Raw genomic sequence first — 24,742 nt, forward strand, 5'->3', positions numbered from 1 at the left:
TTTCCCCCGAATCAGAGTGGAATCGTTCTGTTACATGCAGTATCCCACAGCTTTTATTCATGTTACTTGTGTCCACGTTCTTTGACTCGTTGGAAATATTTCCTTTCATTCATTCAGAATAGCTGCGGCATACAAGGCCCTGTGCTGGGTGATGTAAATGGTACAGAGGGGGAAGAAAGGAGCTCTTGGTTTGACAGGAAGGTAGGGATTTAGAGAAATAAGAAGGCTGAACGCAGATGGACCACAAAATAGCAGACAGAAAGTTTTACTGAAATTCAGCTGCAGGAAAGATCTTTGAATTCTTGAGACGCAAGAGGGAGGAGATTATATGTAAATGTACAGCTGATTCACTTTGTTATAAAGTAAAAACAGAAAAATTAAAAAAAAAAAGAATCTTAAGGAAAAAATAGAATTAGGTAGGCTTTTCAAAAACTGGGCAAGATTTGGGCTGGTGGAGAGGGGTGGGAAAGGCATTCTTTTAAAAAATATTTTTGAAATTCTATTTTATTGAAGTACAGTTGATTTACAATGTGGTTGATTTCTACTGCACAGCAAAGGGATTCAGTTATACATATATACACGTTCTTTTTCACATTCTTTTCCATTGTGGTTTGTCATAGGATATTGAATATAGTTCCCGAGGCAAGGAATATCACCGCATGAAAATCTAAAAATCTGGAGGGGAAAAAAGGCAGGGGGAGTCTGGGGAGGAATTGAGTTATAGTTTGTCCAAAGTGAAGTTCATGAAGAAGAATGTAGGTTGGAATTTAATTACGGCGCTTTGAATGCCAAACCGAGCTTTGGACTTAATTCTGTTGGCAACAGGGAACCACAGAGGCTTGGGCTTAGTGGAGTGATGGACCGAGCGAGGCTGGGGGAAGTTAGCCCTGCGAGCAGACTAGGTAGGGAAGACTCCCTGGGCGGGACCCAAGTATAAAGGAGGAATGAGGGGTAAGAAGATGCTGAGCATGACCTTGCTGACACAGTGACACCCCAATTGTTAGTTCAGACTAGGAGCTAGTATGAGGGCCATTTTTCCCCAGTCCATTTTGCTGTTCTCCTCATTAGAAAGAATTCACTCCCAGACCAGTCCACAGAAGTATGTTACTTAAGTAATGCTGCTTTCTGCCTCTCTTAGACTTTCTTAACTACTCTTGAGATGCAACCCATACTCCTGACTGCTGCCTGACAGTTTTTGTTATCACTGACACCCCAGATACAAGCGTAAATCTGATGCCATTCTTGCTGTTGGGTAAGTGCCAACTGTTCCTTGGAGCAAACGTGGTCATAGTTGTCTCTCTCAAGAGGCTGTCAGAACTGCTCAGCTTAGAGGTTCTTAGAAGAAAAGTAGTTTCAACTCACAAAGGAAAGAGACTCTCTAAAGCCCAAGAGCTTGGCTCTGGGGGGAAAACACCAATTTCCCTGAAATGCTCAAGTCCCTGGACCAGTTCAATAAACGTGGGTCACAGAAATTAAGTCACAGATTTCCTGACTTTAGCCTGCTGGCTTACAAGTTCCCCTGTGAAAATGGCAGGTTTTGTCTTAGGTAGATGTGCATCTTAGCCATTTCGGGAAAACACTGCTGGAGGACAGCAGTAAGGAAGACCCCGAGCATCTCTGGCCAGAGTTCGGCTGGTTTCACCCCCTCCCCCCTTGCAGGACAAGCTTTTCTTCAGGTAGTTGGGTTAATGAAATGAACTGAAGCAGTGAGGGCTCCTTTGATGGAAATGCAAAGTTAAAAGGCCCCAACATTCCTCTGAGTGAAGTCCTGGAAACCGCAGGCTGCATGAAGACAGGTGCTCAGCAGAACCCAGTGACTGAGCGCCAGGCAGAGTCCCAGCCCTGCAGGACTGATTCACGCGGACGAGGCTAAAACACACTCAGAGCGCAACACATCATTACCCGGTGTGGGTGAGAAAAGTCAGGGTAGACTGTCTGGGACTTGTCTGGGGAAGGAAATGGGTATAAGGGGAAATTAAGTAGTATTTCTTTACTATCCCCAGCTGGTTAATACAGATAAAACAGATAGATGCTAATAGACCCAAAGAACAAAAAAAGATTCTCAGATAATTGTGCAAATTGTTTTAATGGGTAAAGGCCTAGAGGAACTCAAATGATTGAAACTCCGACCCCCCTGGAGCCCCAATCTTAAGTCAGGTTGTCAAAAGAGTGTCATAAACTTTGGTTCCACATTTATGAAAGCCAAAGACCCACAAAGTCCCCAGTACTTGGGATCTTGGGGGAAAGTTTAAGCGTTTCAAATTCAATTCCCTTTTTTTTTTTTTTTTTAATTTTATTTATTTATTTATTTATTTATTTATTTTTGGCTGTGCTGGGTCTTTGGTTCGTGCGAGGGCTTTCTCCAGTTGCGGCAAGCGGGGGCCACTCCTCATCGCGGTGCGGGGACCGCTCTTCATCGCGGTGCGCGGGCCTTTCACTATCGCGGCCCCTCCCGTCGCGGGGCACAGGCTCCAGAAGCGCAGGCTCAGCAGCCGTGGCTCACGGGCCCAGCCGCTCCGCGGCATGTGGGATCCTCCCAGACCAGGGCTCGAACCCGTGTCTCCTGCATTAGCAGGCAGATTCTCAACCACTGCGCCACCAGGGAAGCCCTATTCCCTTTTAAAGATTCTAACAATTACAAAAATTAATGTCATTGCTGGCACTGAGTCACCACCTACTGGCCATAGAGGAAAGTACAAGTGTTATAAAACGTACCCGGTCACACCACAAGGCTAGGGAAACAGCCCGACCAAAGGAAGAGACGTGAACGACTGAAACAGGATGGGGTAGTAATAAACACTCAACAACACTTGTGGTTAGAAAACAGAAAGAAGTCTTAGTCTCCCCCAGGCCACAAGGGACCTAGAGAAGGAAATCAGGACGGACGTAGGAGAAGGACCCTTGTCTACACTTCACAGGAGACTCCGGGAAATCTCCACTACAATTAGGATGACTGGGACCTTGGAGCCCTGTTTCACGCCCTAATTAATCAACCCAGGAAGGTCGAGAGGAAGGGGAAAGCACTAGAATAGACGCCAGCAGTTTGGATGGTTTTGTCTTTCACACGCTAGGCAGGACATAATTTGATGGCTCTGGACCTTTGTTCTCACAACCTTCAAAATGACATATGGCTTCAGGTCTGCTGGTTGGAAAGTACAGAAACAGTGAGATCCCCATGAACTGGTTTCTTTCTTCCTGCTTCCACTGGGGCGTGTGTGCACGGCATCACCGCTGGTCCTAGTAACAAGACCCTCAGGACATTAAGGACTGTTAACACTCAACTTTATTAACATTTAAACCCAGAAGATGCTTCTGCACGTTAAACACGTATGGAACCGAGCGGCTCGGCAGAGGCGCCCGGCCCCGCCTATGCTAACACACCACCGGCTGGAGGGGGTGGCCAGGGGTCTGCGGCCCAGGGGTGCCTCCCATGCAAAGGCCTTTGGCTCCCACAGCCCCGGTGCTTTATTCCTCCTTAAGTTCTTCCCTTGAAATTAGGATGAGCTGCCCTGGAGGGACAGCTGGACTTATAAACCTAAGAATATTCAGGGACCAACATTGGTTGTTTCCTATGACCGAGGAAACCCTGAAATCCTCCAGAGCCCTTGAAAGAAGCAGTTCCGGTGTTCTGGAATCCACAGGCAGAGGCGTCTCCCTTCCATGGCAGGTGTGTACGGGACCTGAGAATCCAGGACAAATTCCGGAGTGATGGAATATGAGACACATGTGCTGGCTGTCCACAGCACAACTGACCCCAGAGGAAAACCATAAAGCAACAGTATTCTGCAGCAACAACAAGTCCAGGAAGTAGGAAGAGAAAACTAGAAAAAAAAAATTGCTGAAGTATTTGGAAACAGGGCTTTAGAGAAAAATTGTAGGGTTTGGAGAGTACAAGGTCTTCATTTTTCTCCCTGCACGAAGCAGGGTGCAGTATCGCTCCTAAAGGTATAATTTTAAAAACCTGTCTTTTCTATAAATATTTCAATGGGTAGTGGGCACACTAAACTAGAGTAAAAATTCCCTGCTGGGAACACCTGAGGTCCGCCTTCAGTTGCCCGTGTTTCTTAAACCAGGCTACGCGGGATCAACACGGTCCATCTTCCTACAACATCAGTTTTATTCAACGATTCAGGAGACTTTTTTGTCTTAAAACAAAAACCAACTGGTTGATATACATTGCTAATAAATATATCATACAGTGGAGACTCCGAGGAAACAACTTTACTGGGCAGCTCCCAGGACTGGCCGTGCCCCCGGTGGTCAGCATCCTTTTCACTTAGGGTCACCACTGGAAAAGCTGCAGACGGGAAGGTCGGACTGCAGCACCAGGGCAGCACTGACAGACATGAACAAGGAACCACTGGGTCACAGAGGTGGCACGAGGGGGCCATCTACACTCCGATACTACACAACCTGCTGCCCTGGGGGTGATGGGATTGGCTTCTCTGAAGCGCTCCTCAGGGAACAGGAATTCTGTAGCGTGAAGTGAGTGGAGCTGCTGGGGGGTTAGGGAAAGAGGCATTTCAGGCAACGCCCCCTGGAAGGGGGCAGCTCATCCTCGCTGAAGATGCCAGGCCACGTGCTGGAGGCATGCAGCGGTCCGTACTGGAAAACCGGTCAGAGAGCATCGTAGTCTTTAAGGGAAAATCTGATTCTACTGGGGTTTCCGTGTCAACAGTGCACTCGAAGAAGTTTCCAGTGCATTTCCAGAAGTACAAATTTTTATGTTTGTACGAAAGCGGAGGGGTCAAAAAGAAACTCACTCAACTCTGTTCCTCCCAGCCGCCCTGGAGATGGGGCTGGACGGCTCCTCCCGCCTTCCTCACTTCAGTGCGCGGTGCGCACATGTGCTTCACGCTGCCCCGAGAACAGAGCCTTCCCCGGCCCTTCCTTGGCTAACAGTCCTTCTCTTCCAAGCTTGCTCTCTCTTTCTAATCTTTCTTCCCAGCTTGAAATACAAAAACAGGACTTCCCTGGTGACGCGGTGGTTAAGAATCCGCCTGCCAATGCAGGGGACACGGGTTCAAGCGCTGGTCCCGGAAGATCCCACATGCCGCGGAGCAACTAAGCCCGTGCACCACAACTACTGAGCCTGCGCTCTAGAGCCCGCGAGCCACAACTACAGAGCCCGCGTGCCACAACTACTGAAGCCCGCGTGAGCCTAGAGCTCGTGCACCACAACAAGAGAAGCCACTGCAGTGAGAAGCCTGTGCACTGTAATGAAGAGTAGCCCCCGCTCGCCGCAACTAGAGAAAACCGGTGCGCAGCAACAAAGACCCAACGCAGCCAAAAATAACTAATAAAATAAATTAATTAAAAAAAAAACAAAACCAAAGACGTCTTTCCTTGGCTTAAGATAATTAAAGCCAAGCGAGTAACAAATGCTGGTCTTTTCCTGTGGTAACCACGTCACAAGTAGTTACATACGGCATCAAGTACCTCCCCCTGCATCGCACGCCTCTGCTTTGAGAACTGAGTTGGTGCTGCTGGCGTGTGGGCTCTGCGCAGGCCTCCCTGGCGGCCCGGCCTCCCTTCGTTAGCTCCGGGGCACTGAAGGCTACGGGAAAACAGGAGCAGGTGGTCCAGAGTGGGCAGTGACCTAGGAGAGGGCTGATAGTTTTTACTTTTAGACAAGTAAGCAATGAAAAAGTGTTCGTGACTGTTCCCTTTGCAGAACTCTCCCTTCAGGTTCGAACTTGGAACTTGCCAGCTTTGGTCATGTATTTTATGCCCTTAAAGGGTTTGTACTTCTCTCCATACATATCCAGACGATTCACTTTGAGTCCTGGAAGGAAGGAAGAACAAGACAAGCATTATTCAAAAGAAGCAGGTAGCATAACTGTTTAGATTCGTTTCAACTCAAAGAGATCCGTGGGCTAGAAAAAGCTGCAACAGTGAACTGGAAAATACCTGCCCTTACTTATATCACTTAAACGCAGCCGACAGATACTTCACTCTTGGTATACAGGCTGAAAATAAAACCCTGCCCCAATGAAAAGCTAGCCTATTCGGAGACCTATTCCTGAAGTGGAAAGGGCAGAAAGTTATACGCAGGCTGAAATGAGGGTAAGGGAAAATTAAGACTGCTCCAGATTTTTCTCAAGTTATGGGGTTGAACATGTGAATTAATAATAATAACAAAATTAAAAATTTCATAACCAAATAAAGGTATAACTAAATGAATAAATTAATGATGAAAAGTGATGAATTAATACATGAGTGCTTCCTAAATATTCTCACTATACTAAGAAAGGAACATTTTATACTGTGCAGAGCTTTAAAGTTTATTAAGTATTTTAAGATGAAAGAGCTTATCATTTAAATGAATTCTAATCACTTAAACTAGACAAGGTCCGTTGGTAAAGAAAACAGGAACTTCATATAAAGCTGCAGTCATCTCCTATCCATCTGAAAGGGTCGTTCTAAGGACTAAATAAGAAAATAGATGAAAAGAGCTTAAACTAGTGCCTGGCACGTAGTAAACGTCTGCTAAGGGGTAACTGTTATTCTCACCATCCCCCTGCGGGGCGTAGACTATAGTCGATGACTGGGATTGGCCCGAGGGTTCCCAATGATAACAGCACCTGTGAAATCTTCTGAAACTGGGGGAAAGGAGGGGAATTCTTCTTTCAGTCACCAGCTGAGAATGCGGACACATCCCCCTACTGAAAACCCTGGGACCCCAATCAGCAGGCCCAGGGTGACTCAGCCTCGGCCTGAGAACACTTCTGTCTCCGATACTGTTTCCTTCTCACACGCGTCTCAGACACTTTTATTCACATCACTTAAGCCAACTTCGAGGTAAGGATTACGGACTTTCTCCAGAAATGTGCTAGGAAAGATCTGACTAAAGATCACGTATCCGGTAACGAAACACAACTCTGCAGACAGGGAGCCGCCGGGAGGCTTTGTGATGCCGCTGCCTTGGCCACGTGCCCGCCCCACAACCTTGGGCTGGGTGTCACTCACCAGAAATGGCCAGCTGCTGGATCTTAAACTGCAGGTTAATCGTGGGGTTCTCATCGGGTTTGGAAGCTCCAGCCTGAAGACTCATGGTCCCCTTCAAACTGGGGAGCTTTTGGGGATTTATTTTTCCTACATCCCAAGACAGCATCTCCAAAGAAACAGGAAAGAAGTTACAGTGGAACCTTCATCTGAGGCGCCGGAGCTCAGGGTATCTGTTCACAGTATTCCTAGCGGCCTCCAGGGTGTTTCCCAGCAGAGAATACTATTTGTTCCCATAAATTATCTCAATGTCCTCAACAATGCCCCTTTGATCCATCTCCCCTTCCCACAAGATATAAAGGGATCCTGCAGAGTTGCTGCTATTTGTAACAACGGCAACTCAAGCCTCCCGCTTATTCTCCTACCTTGGTAACTGGGTCAAACGTGTGCGTCCCCTGAGACGGCGTGAGGCTCATGTTGAGGACGCCTCTGGGCATTTGGCTGCTGAGGGTCACCCCCTCGATGGTCTTCCCCATAGTCTGCTTGGGGCCCACCGTTATTTCAAAGCGGCCAAGAGAACTACTGTCCCGGAAGCTGATGTTATGTTTGACATAAACTGGAATCGCCACCAGGCTGGAAAAGAGAGAGACAAAAAGCCCATGTCGTTAATGTACCGGAAAAATGGCCACACTTCCCTTTTTTTGCCCCGCTGGCAGCTTTTCCTCCCTCACCTTCTTCCTTATCTTACAAAGTAAGCACAGAAAAACCCTCTAGACGTCTTTAATTATTTTCTTTTTGTAAAGCTAAGATGCTGACTAGTAAGTAAACTAATTCTTCTAATGACTCTTTGAATAATATCAACAAAACCAAAGAGCAGACCTGGCAGACTATGAGAAAAAGGCGTGGCAAACAAAAACCACGCTTCTGTGTTTTACTTTGTGACATGTGACCAATAATTATTTGTACTTGGGAGGGTAATATTCATACCTCACGGAGCTTTTACAATTTCTAGAGAGTGCTTTTACCTGACTTTGATCCATAAAAAACCCTAAGGGGTAGGGTTGTCATCTGACAGAAGAGGAAACACAGAAGCTACAGGATGATACTAAAGTTGTAACCATCCTTGGCATCTGTGGAGCACTTCCTGTGGCCAGCGCTACTCTAAAGGTTTTCTCTCTATTAGCTCATTTAATCCTCCCTGTAAGTATGAAGTAGGCACTGCCTCTGTCCTGATGTCATGAATACTGACATCCTCATACTTAACTGAAGTTAACTAACTTGCCGTGGTCATATATCATAAGTACTACAGGTGGGGCTTAAGTGTGGGCAGTCTGATTCCAGAGCCTCTGCCCTCAGGCGCTCAGACATTTCCCTAAATTATTTATTCCGAATCCCACAGGAAGGCTTCAGTGGCTGTGAGGTCCCACAGCTCTCTTCAGTCTGCATACCTTCTACTATACACCTGCCCCTAAAAGCCCTCAGACTCCATAGTAAAGACAATGTGCAAGACCAAAAAATCATTGAATTTTGGTTTTTCATAGCACCACCATTCATGGCTTTTTTGAGTGGAGGGGATTGAATACAGGTGTTCTCAGATTCCAATCTGAGAAAAGAAAAAGTTTCTGTTTAGGCATATAATAACAACAATAAAACTTACAGCAGTAAACTTAACGAGCACTTACTTTGTGTGAAGCACTATTTAGAGTCTCTTGTTTAACCCACATAACAAGGTACTTTTATCATTTTCAACTTACTTATTACTTCATTACTTCTTATTTTTATTACTTCAACTTTCTTAGGTAAGAAAACAGACACGGAAAGGATAAGCAACTCACCTGAGGTTACCCAATTAGTTACCTGGAGCCCAGGTAACTCCAGAGCCTGAGTTCTTCGTCACCATGGATACTGTTTCCAAACACACATGCACATGCACGCACACACACACGCACACGCACACTCCACCCTTTGGTTCGATGGCTGCTTACTTCTGCGCACTGACGTGGTATGAGAGCAGGCGGAAGTTGCCGTCGGGAGGGATGAAGGAGAGGATGCGCTCGGACTCCCAGCGCTTGAAGCGGACGCAGGGGTGGAAGCTGACATCATCCAGCAGCCTGGGGTTCTGGGTGACAGGCAAGGGAAAGCAACAAGCAGGAATTAAACACCGTGTTTCTTTCAGGAAAGTAACTCAGATGCTGTTCTCACTGAAACACACACACACACATTCTGTTGTTACTTTTAGCAAATTCCAGCCCAACATGAGCTTTGTGGTTGTCCTTGATCACTTCTTCTGGTTCCATCCCCTTCCCACCACTCTGTCATCCCAGAAGCATCTTATTTCCCAAAAACTAAATCTCTGGCCCAGGATTTTACCATGAAGGAAAGCGTAAGGTCGGGCATTCCGGTCAGCTTGACACAGGCATCGATAACCCCCTGGATCTCGGCAGTGATTGTGGACCCTGAGACAGAATAAGACCGAAAGAAGGTAAAACCCTCTCTGTCCCTCCCAACTAACCTACCCCCTCCTTCCCTCCTTCTTTAACTTTCTCTTTTTTCTCCCATCCTATTTCCTTCCTTCCTTCTTCTTCCCCTCCCCCGTTCTCTTTCTTCCTTCCTTCTGTCCATCCATCCATCCATCCAAATCATCTACCCAGTCCATCTGTCCTCCTTCTAAACCTTTATCGGCTGCATAACAAGCACAAGACACTAATGAAGCAGTGGGCATAAAAGATTGGTGAGATAGTTACCAGCCTAAAGGAGTTTTCAATCTACTGCCAGAATCAAACAGAACGCCGCTACCTTAACCAATGGCTCAGAACACTAAATTCATATCAGAAACTGCTCTCCCTAAGGGCACCAAGGAGCTTTGCCACCAAACGGAATGGATACTTTTGGTCTTCATCCTGCAGGCTCTCCCTGCTGCAGGGCCCTGTGCCCACTTCCTTCTTTCAAGTGTTCCTTTCTCCTAACCGCTCCTATTTCCTGTTTTTCTAGCTCTTCTCTCTCCTGCCTTCTGCAGGTTTCTCCTTCTTCGGACATCCTTTACATGTCTACATCTTATCACCGTTCTGAACTTCTCTTTTTTTGAACTTGACACGGTCTCCTTGGGTTACTTTACCTCCTTCCTAAGGCTTCGATTTCCACTGATGGCCAATTATTTCCTCATCTTTTTTCTAGTTCAGCCTCACTCCTGCCAATGGGACTGCTCCACCTGGACATCACTGAGGCACTCCAAACTCCACGTGTCAAAAAGTGAGTCCCTTATCTTCATTCCTGGATCTGCAGGAATGCAGATCTTCTCTTTTCCTTACCTTCACGATAAAACCATCTATCCTGTTGCCTAAGCCAGAAACACGGATGCGTCCTTGATGACTTCCGCCCCCTCGGCGTCCACATCCCACCAACGCTCCATCCCCTCTTTCCGTGACTTCTCCACTCCTCTCCATCCTCACTACCATCACGGAATCTGTATCTTGGCCTGGACTCCACCACAGCCTCCCGCCTCCCTGCGCCCAGACTCCCCCCAACTCCGTGCCACACTGCATGCAGCAGCCAGTTGGGACAGTTCTAAACGACAAACCTTGCCAAATTATTCCCAGCTTAAAACTCTTCAATTGCTCCAAATGGTTCTTCTTAAAATGGCATACAAGATTCTTCGTGATCTGGCCACCAGAGCTTTTTGGTTTTTGCTTTTTTACTTTTTCATTGAGATCAAACTTGGAGTAAAACGGAAAAATCTTAAATGTCCCGCCCAATGAATTTTTAAATATGTTCACACCTATGCAGACTCCACCCGTGTCAAGATGTAGACCCTCACCGGCATCCCAGCACGCTCCTGTTGCCCATCCCACTTCACCCGAGTCCCTAAAATTCTGACGTTTCTTACCTTAGATTAAGTTGCACATGTTTTCAAACGTCACGTAAATGTATATGATCTTACGCATCTGACTTTGCTGCTCAGTACCGTGAGATTGATTCATGCTGTCAGGTGTACCTGCAGTTCTTTTTCTTTACTGTAGAGTATTCCATGGTGTGATCATATTGAAATTTCTTTATCCTTTGTATTACTGATGGACATTTGGGTCCTTTCCAGTTTGGGGCTAATATGAAAAGCTGCTGTGCCTACTTCGTTTTAAAGCCTCATCACTTACTTTTCTTTTTTTAACACTTCTCAATCCAATCACACTGAGCTACTTTATTTCCCAACCGTATTTTACTCATCTTATAGTGTTGGCACTGCTTTGCTCCCAAATGCACGTAGGTCTTACTAACCGCTACTCATTCTCCTGACAAAGCGTTAGTTAGCTTTACAATTTGCCCTGGGTGGGAGGGGACCTCTCTTATGCTCCATCTTTTTCCCTTTCTCGCTCCCTCGCTAGACTTTCAGGAAGCTTCCTGCAGCCACAGACCCTGTCTTAGTCACCATCACATGGCCATGATCTGGCACTCAGGTGCAGCACCACTGGTTCTCCGTAAGCACTTTCTGGATGAATGAGTTCACTCGTGTGAAGAGAACTTTCTCTAAATTTCTAAGCTCCAAGGACTTGTAGTCACATTAACCTATCCCAATGGATAGAAAAGAAGGTTCTCTGAATTTTAGTGATTACAACTTTAGTTCTGCAATGAGAATTGAGAGTCAAATACTTCCAAAAGGAAATCTGATCAACAAGAGATCAGATTGTTACTTTTCTTTTTCACTCGAGAGGATAAAACCAGTGAAAGTGTAAGCTCAGCACTGGTCTGCATCACGTTTTTCTTATTGCTTTTCTTTCAGCTTTGTTGAGGTATAATCAACAAATAAAAAGTGTATATAGGGCTTCCCTGGTGGCGCAGTGGTTGAGAGTCTGCCTGCCGGTGCAGGGGACACGGGTTCGAACCCTGGTCTGGGAGGATCCCGCATGCCGCGGGGTGACTGGGCCCGTGAGCCACAACTACTGAGCCTGCGCGTCTGGAGCCCGTGCTCTGCAACAGAAGAGGCCGCGACGGTGAGAGGCCCGCGCACCGCGATGAAGAGTGGCCCCCACTTGCCGCAGCTAGAGGAAGCCCTCGCACAGAAGCGAAGACCCAACACAGCCAAAAATAAATAAATTAAAAAAAAAAAAGTGTATATATTTGAAGTGCACAACTTGATGTTTTGATACACATATACCCTGTGGAGTGATCACCACAATGAAGCTAATTAACATATCCATCACCTCACACAGTTAGTTGGGGTTTTTTGGTGGTGAGAGCCCTTAAGCCCTACACTCTTAGCAAATTTCAAGTAGAGGATACACATGTGAGGTGATGGGGGGAATCCTTTCACAATGTGTATGTATATCAAATCACCATAATATACATGCTAAGTACCTTACAGTTTTGTCAATTACACCTCAATAACACTGAAAAAAAAAAGTACACAGCTGTAGTCACTGTGCCATATGTTAAACCTCCAGAACTTCGGCATCTTGTGTAAGTGAAACTCGGTACCCTTGCACCAACATCTCCCCACTCCCCTCTCCCCCAGCCCCTGGTAACCACCATTCTACTCTCTGCTTCCATGAGGTTGACTATTGCAGATTCCACGTATAAGTGAGATCACGTGATATTTGCCTTTCTGTGTCTGGCTTATTTCACTTAGCATCATGTCCTCCAGGTTCATCCATGTTGTCACAAATGGCAGGATTTCCTTCATTTTATGGCTGAATAATATTCCTGTGTGTGAGTCTATCTCACATCTTCTTTATCCATTCATCCATCAACAGACATTTAGCTTGTTTTCATATCTTGCCTATTGTGAATAATGCTGCAATGAACACGGGGGTGCAGGTATCTCTTTGAGACACTAATTTCACTTCCTTTGGATCTATACCCAGAAGTGGGATTGCTGGATCATAATGGAGTTTTAATTTTTTGAGGCACCTCCATACTGTTTCCATAGTGGCTGCACCAACTTACACCCGCCCCCCAGCAGTGTACAGGGTTCCCTTTTCTCCACATCATTGTCGATACTTGTTATCTTTTGTCTTTTTGATGTGAGGTGTGAGGTGGTATCTCACTGTGGTTTTGACTTGCTTTTCCCTGAAAACTGGTGACACTGAACACCTTTTCATATATCTGTTGGTCATTTGTATGTTTTTTTTTGAAATATGTCTCTTCAGACCCTTTGCGCCCACTTTTTTGTCAGATTATCTGGGTTTTTTTGCTATTAAATTGTATGAGTTCCTCGTGTATTTTGGATATTAACCCCTTATCAGATACATGGTTTTCAGATATTTTCTCTCATTTGTATGTTGTCTTTTCTACTCTGTTGATTGGTTCCTTTGTTGTACAGAAGCTTTTTAGCTTGATGCAATCCCATCTATCTATTTTTCCTTTTGTTGCCTTTGCTTTTAGTGTCATATCCAAAAAATCACTGCCCAGACCAGTGTGAAGAAGCTTCTTCCCTATGTTTTCTACTAGTAGTTTTATGGTTCCAGATCGTATGTTTAGGTCTTGTATCCATTTTGTATGTGGTGTAAGATAAGGGTAATTTTATTCTTCTACATGTGAATATCCAGTTTTCCCAACACCGCTTACTGCAGAGACTAGCCTTTCCCCATTGCATGTTCTTGGCACTCTTGTTGAAGTCCAGCTGACTGTAGACACATGGATTTATTGCTGAGCTTTCTATTCTGTTTCACTGGGATACATGTCTGTTTTTATGACACTACCATGTATTTTGATTTCTGTAGTTTTGTAATATATTTTGAAATATAGAATAGAGCTTTGTTCTTGCTCAAGACTGCTTTGGCTATTTGAGGTCTTTTGTGGTTCCGTATGAATTTTAGGGTTGTTGTTTCTATTTCTATAAAGAATGCCATTGAGATATTTATGTGGATAGCATTCGGGATTTTGATGGGGATAGCTTGCTTTGGGTATTACAAACATTTTAACAATATTAATTCTTCCAGTCCGTGAACAAAGCATGTCTTTCCATTTATCTGCTCTTCTTCAATTTCCTTGATCAGTGCTTTGTAATTTTCAGTGTATAAGTCTCTTCAGTTAAGTTTATTCCTAAGTATTTTATTCTTTTTGTTGTTATTGTAAATGGGATTGTTTTCTTAGTTCCCTTTTTGGATAGTTCATTGTTTGTGTATAGAAATGCCACTGATTTTTGCATGTTGATTTCGTATCCTGCAACTTTATTGAATTTATTAGTTCTAACAGTGTTTGGTTGGAGTCTTTAGAAGTTTCTACATGTATGATCATGTTATCTACATCATAACATTTCAGTCCAGTCCTGATACACAATGCTTGACACAAAGTAGCCACTAAGTTAAAATGAATGACCTTGAATGGGGGGTAATTCTGGTACTAGCTAGCATTATCTAAAAGGGGCCTCTTTCTGTCTTCATAGTTCTGTGAACAGGCTGAAAGCACCTACCTGATTTATCAATGATGGCATCAATCTCTTCAATCACATCAAAATAGGCCTCATTGTTGGTGTATTTCACCCCAGTCCGTCGCCAAGGCACCACGGACAGCTGCCCGGTGGGAAGCTGGTCACCCACATTGGTGCTTCCTGAGACAATGAATATTTGATAATTAGATGTAACCAATTATCCAACAACCAGAGAACACTCCCCCAAAAGTTTCTATACATCCGCTATCCATGCACTTAATTGAAGAATTTTTCCAAGAAAAAGATTATAGCTTTCCCAACTTCTATCTTGGTAACCTAATCTATTTTAAAAACTTGTCACCAGCTGGTCTGCCGCCTCAAGCAGAAGAAAGGTTAAAAAGTTACCTGAGAAACAGATATCATATTTTGGTTTTGAAAGTAACCTGAACTTGGTCTCTCAAATTGCACAATAGCTTGCCCCTTAAATAATGCATTGGCTTTAGGTAGGGATGGTAATCTACATACTGATATAAAATTTTCATGGGTAAAAACAGTATTCTAGTTTGAGGCAGGTTTTTAGATACATTTATGCCAGGTATTAAAATGTATACATAAACATAATCTCTCTTATACCAATACTGGAACTTAGGAAAAGAATATAAATCAGATCGTTCCCTGTCTGTAAGAATTGTAAGTTGATTCCTTGACTTGTTTTTTTCCCCACAGGTATCAAATTTTTTTTTTTTTTAAGATTTCTTTATTGATTGATTGATTGATTGATTGCTATGTTGGGTCTTCGTTTCTGTGCTAGGGCTTTCTCCAGTTGTGGCAAGTGGGGGCCACTCTTCATCGTGGTGCGCGGGCCTCTCACTATTGTGGCCTCTCTTGTTGCGGAGCACAGGCTCCAGACGCGCAGGCTCAGTAGTTGTGGCTCACGGGCCTAGTTGCTCCACGGCATGTGGGATCTTCCCAGACCAGGGCTCGAACCCGTGTTTCCTGCATTAGCAGGCAGATTCTCAACCACTGCGCCACCAGGGAAGCCCCACAGGTATCAAATTTTTTTTTTAATTCAAAGGTTCTATACTGAAATTCTGAAATAGAACTAATTTAAAATCTATTTTCTTCTAATGTAACCTGGATCTTTTTTAATATAAAGAAGGAAACATTAAACACACATATAGTCAGCAGCTTTACAAAACATTTCAACTAAGATAGCTGGTTCTCAGATATCTTTTCTAGATTTAAGTGAGATTCAGGAAAATGACTTCATAGTATTTCTAAGTGATTCAGTCACTAACAAAGCTTTTAAGTTTTAAATGAGCCCAGAATATTGAAAAACCTGCCAATTTGTTTTCTTAAAAAGAGGCACTATGTATTAAAACATATCAACAGGCTATAATAATTAAAGCAGTATGGTTATAAGGCAGGAAAGCCTAAAAACAGACCAAAAATCCAATAATGACTTAGTACAAGATAAAAATATCATTTTAAAATGAGGAGGGCTTCCCTGGTGGCGCAGTGGTTAAGAATCTGCCTGCCAATGCAGGGGACACGGGTTCCAGCCCTGGTCCAGGAAGATCCCACATGCCACAGAGCAACTAAGCCTGTGGGCCACAATTACTGAGTCTGCTCTCTAGAGCCCTCAAGCCACAACTACTGAGCCCACGCGCCACAGCTACTGAAGCCCACACGCCTAGAACCCGTGCTCCGCAACAAGAGAAGCCACCGCAGTGAGAAGCCTGTGCACCGCAACGAAGAACAGCCCCGGCTCGCCACAGCTAGAGAAAGCCTGCGCGCGGCAACAAAGACCCAACACAGCCAAAAATAAATAAATAAAATAAAAATAAATACATAAAATGGACACATGCATACTTAAAAAAAAACGAGGAAAAGGGGTAAAGTATTCAATAAATAGTGCTAGGGAAACTGACAGTTTTGGAGAAAAAAACACAGAGCCTTACTTTACCGAGACAATTTCCAAATGGATTAAAGAATTAAATCTAAAAATAAAACCATAAAAGAACTAGAAGAAAATGTATTTTTTTAAAAGAAAGACTTTCCCTTCTTTGAGATCAAAAAGACATTTTCCAATATTTCCTTCTAACAATTATAAAGTTTCTTTGTGTTTAACTCTTGATCCAGCTAAAATTTATTTTGTGTATACAGTGAGTAGGGGAACTTCATTTCTTTTCTGTATCAAAGCTGACTGCCCCGATACAATATATTTAACAACTGGCCCGCAGTCCACAGATTTGATATATGAGCACATTTATCTATACCAAATTCCTATAAAAGGATCTGTTTCTGGACTTTCTATTTTATCCCAATCATCTATTTGTCTATTAATGGGCTAACACTATATTTTAAAAATTACCTGAACTTCATAATATATCTTAATTCTGATAGGACACATTTTTTCTCTTGCTCTTTTTAAAAAATATTTTTCCCGCAAACTGTCTTGGCTCTTACAGTATATCCATTCTATGAGTTTTTGTCTAATGTACCAAGTGAACTTAAATATGTCTTGATATTTGACAGGGCAAATTCTTCCAACCCGTCTGTAATTACTTTTTAAAATGTATTTTTCATTCAGTTTGTCAAATTCCATGAAAACTCTTGTTTATACATTAAGCAAGACCCAAAATGTAAAACCTTAATGAAGCAGAATGATCATTTTGACTACATCAAAAAACTTTAAAGGTGGCTAAACAAACACCACCTTGAACAATGTTAAATGACCAGGGGCAGGATGTGAGAAAACATCTACAACAGAGCATTCAAAATACACAGAGACTCCTGCAAACTAGCATGTGTATTTAGAGTATATATGATAGTTTAATATCCTTAAATGAAAGGAATACTTTTCAATTAGTAGGAAAAAAGAAAAACATTTCAACAACAACAACAAAAAAATGGGCAAAGGACATGAAAAAGTAAATCACAATAGAGGAAAAATAGTCAATGAACACTTGAACAGGTTTTAACTTCCTTAGTAATAAAAAACAAGTTTGGAAATAACAAGATATCACTGAACTATCCAACTGCCAAAGTTGTAAAAAAATTAATAACGATAATAATAGAGTTGGCCAGGTTGCATAATTGCTACTGAAAGTATAAACTGACATAACTTCTCTGGGGGGCTATGTGGCACAATGCATTAAAGTCCTTAAGACACGCACACCCTCTGATCCGGCACTTCCATTCCTAGTACTGAAAAGGTATCATTCTAGATGTGCACAAAGATTTAGGCATAAGAATGCCAATTCCTTGCTATTTAAAAGAACAAAAAATCAGAGACATCATAAACAGGGACACAGTAAATGACCTGGGATCTATTCCATATGGCAGAAAATTGTAAAGTCACCAAAAATGATGTAGATGAATATTTATCATAATGGGAACATGTTCACAAAACAATGATGAAAAGTTAAGTTTAAAAATATACAACAGTTGTTGTTTTAAAAAATTCCACCTGTCCATCCATTATCCTGATGTCTAGAAAAGATAAAAAATATATACACCGTATGTTAAAAGTGTGGTGGGATTATAAGAAATTTTCATGTTTTTTGTGCTTTTCTGTGTTTCTGACATTCCTACAATAATCATGTGCTACTTCTGTAATCAGGCAAATTATTTTTAAAGGAGAACAGTTCATTCTATCATTGAAATCAGAAAATTTTCTATATAACAAAAATATATTTCATGTTATATTCAAAGACTATAAAGAACAAAATTAAAGCACCTGGACATTTGAGATCCCCAAAGACAAGCACTCAAAACAATGCACAACAGCAGGCTAAGCCACACCCAGGATGGTGGCAGCCTTCCCTGGGGCCCCCCTCATACCTGTGATGGTGTTGACAACGGTTCGAAGGATAGTGGGCGGCTTTATCAGTTCTTTGAGGATGTTCGACTCGGTAGCCAATGGAAACCCGTTGTCAAGCATCTCTTCCAATACCTCATAAACCACAACCACATTGTCTTTTATCACTGGCTCCGAACAGACTCCAAAATAATCCTGATGAAAATACAATACGTGTATACATTTATCACTCAGAGACAGTGATGAGTGAAGGAATGTTCCCAGAGAGCAAGGATGGAGTCCTGTCCACACGTGTTTACTCTGTGTTTCTGGGATCTTCTAAAATGAGTGAATGAAGCATAACCATGGTTCTCTTAGGCAGGCTCAGTTTGGTGGAAAGAACACCGGACTAGACTGTACTACGAGTGTCATTAATAACTTCTTTCATAAACTAGAGTAAGTCATTTAATCTCTTTGGGTTAGTTTCTTCAACTAATAAAAGATGAAGAATACAAAACTGAATCTAGACTATTATATGTGTTTATGAACATGAATTTGAAAGAACTATGCAAAGTGATAATACCTGATATGACATACATTGGACCTGAAAATCTTTTTAACCCGTACTGTTGTGCTATTCCTTAACATTCATGCAGCAAATAAGAATTGAGAGAGGAACAAAATGAAATGAGGGGGGTGAGCTAGCACACCTGAAAATCTCTTTGGATCCCCTTACTCTAAGATGCTAGGATTCTAGTAACACTCTGTCCTTTTATTAACAAAGGCTAAACTTAGATACTAAACTGTCTGGGTTGTGGAAGGCCTGGGTAATAATCTTAATTGTCACCTACTAGATTAAGTCATGCTGACTAATTTGGGTCTTGATTTCTCTCGTAGTATAATCAGGATAATACCATGGGATGCACAGGGTTGTAAACACTCAGCCTGATGGATGAACTGAGAACATGTATGAACATGCTTTGTAAGCTACAAAGCACCATGTAAACTGTGGTGCACGGCAATGAAATGATGCAGAGAGAAACGCTGTAGCCTCTTGGCGTGCCCCTCCTGGCAATGCTAGCACATCTGCTGCTGGGCCTCTCAGACAGCCCTCTAGGGATTCATCCACTGACGGAAATTCACCGCTTTTGAGAAAGCCCATTTTATTCACGGGCGGCACTGACTGTTAGAAAGTTCCTTCTTTTGCTAAACTGAAACTTGCTTCCTAGGTCTGCCTTACAGAACAGGTTTACATAACAGCCCCACAGTGATCCAGTGATCTGAAGGCCAGGACAAGCTTTGACTTGCATTTTTCTTCACAGGGCCGAACTCCCTGTTTGGTCCTCCCACTGTCCGTGCTACAGTAAGGTTTCTAGATTCTTTCACCATCTTGCCATTTATTTGAATTTGCTCTAGTTTTCCAATACTCTCCTCAAATTATGACATCCAAAACGGGACACAGACTCCAGATATGACCTAAATTACATCAGATGATGTCAACTGTCAGAGACATTCCAATATCCAAGAGCACTTAGGAGTCAGGAATGTGTTTCTAAAACAAAAAGATTCCTTCTTTAAAAAAATGAGGATTGAAGGGGGGGGAAAGTTACACATTTCCTTCTCAAGAATGATTTTATTTTGAAAAATAAATAAAACACCTCACTCAAGAAAAGGGAACCCTCCTACATTGTCAGTGGGAATGTAAATTGGTGCAGCCACTATGGAAAACAGTACGGAGGGGCCTTAAAAAACTAAAAATAGAGCTACCATATGGTCCAGCAATCCCCTCCTGGGCGTATGTCCAGACAAAACTATAATACAAAAAGGTAAATGCACCCCTATGTTCATAGCAGCACTATTCACAACAGCCAAGACATGCAGCAACGTAAGTGTCCACTGACACATAAATGGATAAAGATGGTGTGTGTGTGTGTGTGTATATATATATATACACACACACACACACACAATGGACTACTACTCAGCCATAAAAAAGAATGAAATAATGCCATTTGCAGCAACATGGATGGACCTAGAAATCATTGTACTAAGTGAAGTAAGTCAGAAAGAGAAAGACAAATACCATATATCACTTACATGTGGAATCTAAAATATGACACAAAGGAATTTATCTATGAAACAGAAACAGACTCACAGACATAGAGAACAGACTTGTGGTTGCCAAGGGGGAGGGAAGGTGGGAGAGGGATGGACTGGGAGTTTGGGGTTAGCAGATGCAAACTCTTATATAGAGAATAGACGGACCACAAGGTCCTACTGTATAACACAGGGAACTATATTCGCTATCCTATGATAAAACATAATGGACAAGAATAAGAGAAAATGTATATATATATATATGGCCGAATCACTTTGCTGTACAGCAGAAATTACCACAACATTGTAAAACAACTATACTTTAATAAAATAAACTTTAAAAAACACCTCCCTCGATTTTCTAATCAGGCAGAATGTGGTTTTCTCAGTCAGCAGCTGGAAGGAGACTGGTGAGCAAGGCACAGCACCACAGCAAAGTGCGTGCACTTCCATAGCGGGAGCTCTTCCGTCACAGCCCAGCATGAGAGGAAGAACGCAGCCAGAGAACACACATCAGGTAAGGCATTAAAATCAGGATGCGCCCATTTACTTTTAACAAGTGCTTCCAAGATGGCAAGCTCTGAAGTCCCAGCCTTCCAAAGTAGCCACTTCGATGTTCTCCCCAGTTCCTCTGTGGTTTCAACTAGATTAAACAACATTTCTCACTTCCTGCCTTGTAATAAGTTACATAGTATCACTATGGAGATAGGGAGCAGACTGTAAATGGGGTAAAGCATCCCTGTGGAAATCCTAACAAGGCCCAGCTCAAGCGGTTGAAGATCAAAACTGCTGGGTTCTTCTAGTTCTTCCACGTGCGGGGGTTTATAATTCTCAGGTTTTCACTGTGTGATGAAACAAGTATGCCACTGGAATCCCAGAATAGAACTACCAGAAAAGAATTTGGGGAAAAGAATATAAATACATGTTTATTCTTTGGGGATGAAACTGTTCTCAACACGTGATCGATATCTGAGGGCAAATGAAAGGACTCTTTGACTTGCTTTTTAATTTTTATCGTAATGTCTGGGTCCTTGTTCTCTTCTTCTCCAATCCCACAATTTCTGTATTCATGTGACCAATTCCAGGCCTCACATGACACAGAAGTTAACCCAAAGGGCCCTTGATTCTCATGGATCGTTGAGTTATGCAAACAACCACAACCATTAGAAGCTGAGCAATTCTTTTAGGGAGAGAATGTCTGAATCCAGAGTCTGGGCAGCCTAAAATCCTATGCCATAAAGGGTGTTGACATCCTGGTATGACATACCTCCTCACGCCCCAAGATCTCCAAATCTATTCCTGAAGGAAAAACTCGAAATGAAAACTGTATCTTGGAAAATGTGTCACTTCAGTTTTTACAGGTACAGAAGATTTTCCAATGTTAAGTGTGCAAAACAGCCCGTCACTGGTACTCATATGCTGTGGATGAGCACCCCAAATTCAAGCTGAAGGATGGCTTCCCAAATCACCCCTGCCAGGGTGAGTGAGTCACTTTTTGATGCAACTCAAAGCAATGTCATTAACGATGGTTAACATCAAGTCTACCATAAATAAAAAATCGAAACTTCTCAGCTTTGTGAACAAAATGTAGGCCAAGTCCAATCTCTAGAACTGAAATGACTGTATACAATCATACCAAGTAGGGTGGCCTTCCCAGGTAACGGGTTCAAAAGTATACAATCTGTCATTCTAGATGCAGCCCATTCAATAAATAGAAACAAGCGTCTTATCAGATGGGAGAGGAAGTGAGCAATGTCAGAGTTTTAATTTCTTTTTTAAGTTCCTTAATTGAGGCTGAAAACAATGGAAACAGAACTATAAAGACACTTTGTAAGATACACGGATGAACCTCCTCACATTCACGCACCTGAAACGTGTCCACTACTCGGTGAAGGAACTCAATGACAAACAGAGGTGGCACCTCCGTCTGGATCACAGCCACAAAAAAGATCTTGTGACGGTAAACACTTAGGAGATAGTGGTGAGGGGTGGAGATAACTGGAGGAACATTTTCAGCCTCAGTTGCTCGCTCTTGTGCCTCGAAAAAGTAATCGCAAACAGAACGGCTGACCACACTCTTCCAGTGTTTCTCCAGGAAAATATCTCCAGAGGAGTTGATCAAGAAAAGGCTGTGAATCATGGTGGAGACTGTCAGGGAGAGAGGAAAGTCTTTTTCCGTCCGACAGCCTCTGCAAATGCTCAACTCTAAAAACAAGAGAAGCTATGATCAGTTCCAGTCAACCAAAACCCCCTCCCCATCTGTCCAGCAGCCCAAGCCTTCTCACCCACCTTTCAAGATGAGACTCAAGTCTTCCGCTACTGCAGGAGCCCGAAGTATCCCTCCCTAGAATTCCTAAGTGTAATTATCAGCCATCTCGTTTGTCAGCTAATCATATACTGTCATCTTTACTACTGGCTGAATCAGATCCATTTAAAATTCGACTTAATTTTTGAGTGTCTATTTTCTCAACTGGACTGGGAGCTCCTTGAGAAAAAAAGCCCCTGCCTCATGTTTTTTGTTGCCTCCTTGTAACAAGAGGGCTTCAAAGAACACTGATGAGTTTCATGTATTTGGCAACAACACACACATATATAAGAAATGGTTATGGTTGTGTAGTCTCATACAGTAGCCATTGGACCAATGGGGTCACTGAGCACTTCAAATGTGGCTGGTCCAAACTGAGATGTGCTGTGAATGTGACACACGCATCAGATTTTGAAGGCTTTGTACGGAAAAAAAAAAAGAATTTAAGATAGCTTACCAATAATTTAATATCAATTAATTAAGTCAATTAATAATATTAACTTAATACGTATCATATTTAATATTGATATTTTAGATATATTGGGTAAATAAAAGATATAAAAATTAATCCAACTGGTTTATTTTTTAAATGTGCTTACTAAAACATGTAAAATTACATAGTACATAGTATGTGGATCGCTGCCTATTTCTACTGGATAGCGACGGTCCACGTAATGGAGCTGTCGTTGTGGTCTTGATTTATCCAGTCAGACCCCATTCTCTAAGTACTTGTTATGCACAAGGCTCTACATTGGATGCATTTTTAAAAATCCCTCTGGGGGATCCCCCAGGTCCCTCAGGCGGCGGCATCTCTACGGTGCCAGTCCCCAGAAACGAGACGGCCGCGCGGGACCCCAGCTGTGGCCACTCCGCGAACTGGTCCAGGTGGCCAAATCGCGAAGGCCTGTTGTACCAAGTGCCCCAGGGTGAGCTTAATCCCTCTGCCGGCGACGAGACTGCGGGAGGGAGAGGGGGCCGGGGAGCCACGCTGTGGCGGCGCAGACTCGGCTGCCAACGAGGGTTATTTCTGCGCTGGTCGCAGGGAGGATGGAGGCCGCTTGGGGCGAGGTAGGCGCGGGCGGATTAAGGTGTGCGCACGATCCGGGGCTGAAGAGGGTCGCACGTCTGCGCACCTGCGTCGCCATGACAACAGTGTCCCCTCCTCCCCCAGCCCTCCGGCCGGAGCAGGCCACCTCCCCAGACCGGGACTCAGCCCCTCACCTCTCCCTGCCGCATCAAGCAGCTCGGAGGGTCGGTCCGGCTGCACCCCGTGGCCCCGCCCCTGCCCCGCGCGCCCCCGCTCAGACCCCCGCGCGCCCAGCCCCACCCGGGACCCGGGTCGTCAGCCCTCCTTACCCCACTTGCTCTTCGCAGCGCCCACCGTTTGGCCTCGCAGACAGGCCCCGCCCCCGGGCGCCCCCCCCGCGCCCGCCGGCCGCCGCTCGCCCGCTGATTGGCCGGCCAGCGGGACTCGCGCCAGCACCGCCCACGACCGAGGTCTGAAGGCCGCTCATTGGGCATCGGCGATCCATTGCTCCCCTCTGATTGATCGCGGTCCGCCGCTCACCCTGTTCTGGAGCCCCCAATTGGCCCTTGTTCAGGCTCCGGTAATCTCTGATTGGTGTAGCTCTGGGACTCTGAGCCCTGATTGGCTGTCATGAACAGTCGGCGGACCGCCCGGCCCCTAGCCACCTAGTCACAAAGGTCCCGGGCGTCTTCGCTGCCACTTGCGTAACCGCGGAGTGCGCCTCGAAAGGGATGCAAAAAGTGTGACTTCCAGGGCACGATTTATCGAAGAGCATAGCATGGATGATAAATCCTGAGCAGTAATAACTACTCTCCATTAAATAAGTGCATTTAAAAAGGGGCGTGATGCCTTTTCATTTACGTGCATTGAGTAAAGGCGATTGGCTGTAACAGCGTCCTGTCAAGAGCTCTGAACCTGGATTCAGGAGGCCTCTTTCAGCCCCAGCTGTACCACCACCTGCTCGACCTTCGGCAAGGCACTTAACCTTTCAGAGTCTCAGTTCCCAGATCTGAAAATGAGGGGGTTGGGCAGGTCTCTCTCCAAATTGCACTGGAGCTCTGATGACTATTTTAAGTTTGAGTCAAGCCACTGTGACCCAGAAAAGCATGCAGTAGAAGTCAAAAGACAAGGTTAAACCTAGTTGTTAAGTGGGATGGGGTATGGAAGGGGTTTGCCGCGGTGCCTGGACATTGAATGTGTTCAGTA

General features: G+C 43.9%; 1 protein-coding gene across 2 annotated transcripts; it reads right to left on the bottom strand.

The window, feature by feature from the left end:
* Window positions 1-4,093: 4,093 nt before the first annotated feature.
* Window positions 4,094-23,916, bottom strand: AP3M2 (adaptor related protein complex 3 subunit mu 2). 2 transcript variants are annotated; one of them, XM_057537459.1, is made up of 9 exons: window positions 23,866-23,916; window positions 22,072-22,409; window positions 18,152-18,323; window positions 14,348-14,485; window positions 9,316-9,401; window positions 8,931-9,064; window positions 7,371-7,578; window positions 6,970-7,114; window positions 4,094-5,785 (listed from the first exon to the last, which is right to left on the bottom strand). In XM_057537459.1, the coding sequence occupies exons 2-9, from the start codon at window positions 22,342-22,344 to the stop codon at window positions 5,685-5,687; spliced, it is 1,257 nt and encodes a 418-aa protein (XP_057393442.1). In that variant the 5' UTR covers window positions 22,345-22,409; window positions 23,866-23,916; the 3' UTR covers window positions 4,094-5,684. The 2 variants fall into 2 exon arrangements, with proteins under 2 accessions (XP_057393442.1, XP_007182163.1); XM_007182101.2 differs by lacking the exon at window positions 23,866-23,916 and adding an exon at window positions 22,494-22,799.
* Window positions 23,917-24,742: the final 826 nt, after the last annotated feature.

This window comes from Balaenoptera acutorostrata, chromosome 21 (assembly GCF_949987535.1).
Source record: "Balaenoptera acutorostrata chromosome 21, mBalAcu1.1, whole genome shotgun sequence".
Lineage (NCBI taxonomy): Eukaryota > Metazoa > Chordata > Mammalia > Artiodactyla > Balaenopteridae > Balaenoptera > Balaenoptera acutorostrata.

Bases quoted from the DNA above. Each gene is read 5' to 3' on its own strand.
- AP3M2 (XM_057537459.1), bottom strand. From the start codon at position 22,344: ATGATTCACAGCCTTTTCTTGATCAACTCCTCTGGAGATATTTTCCTG. The intron at 18,324-22,071 runs GTGCGTGAATGT...TATTTTCATCAG, and splicing joins GAGTAGTGGACACGTTTCAG to GATTATTTTGGAGTCTGTTC. The intron at 14,486-18,151 runs GTATGAGGGGGG...TCATTGTCTCAG, and splicing joins CGTTGTCAACACCATCACAG to GAAGCACCAATGTGGGTGAC.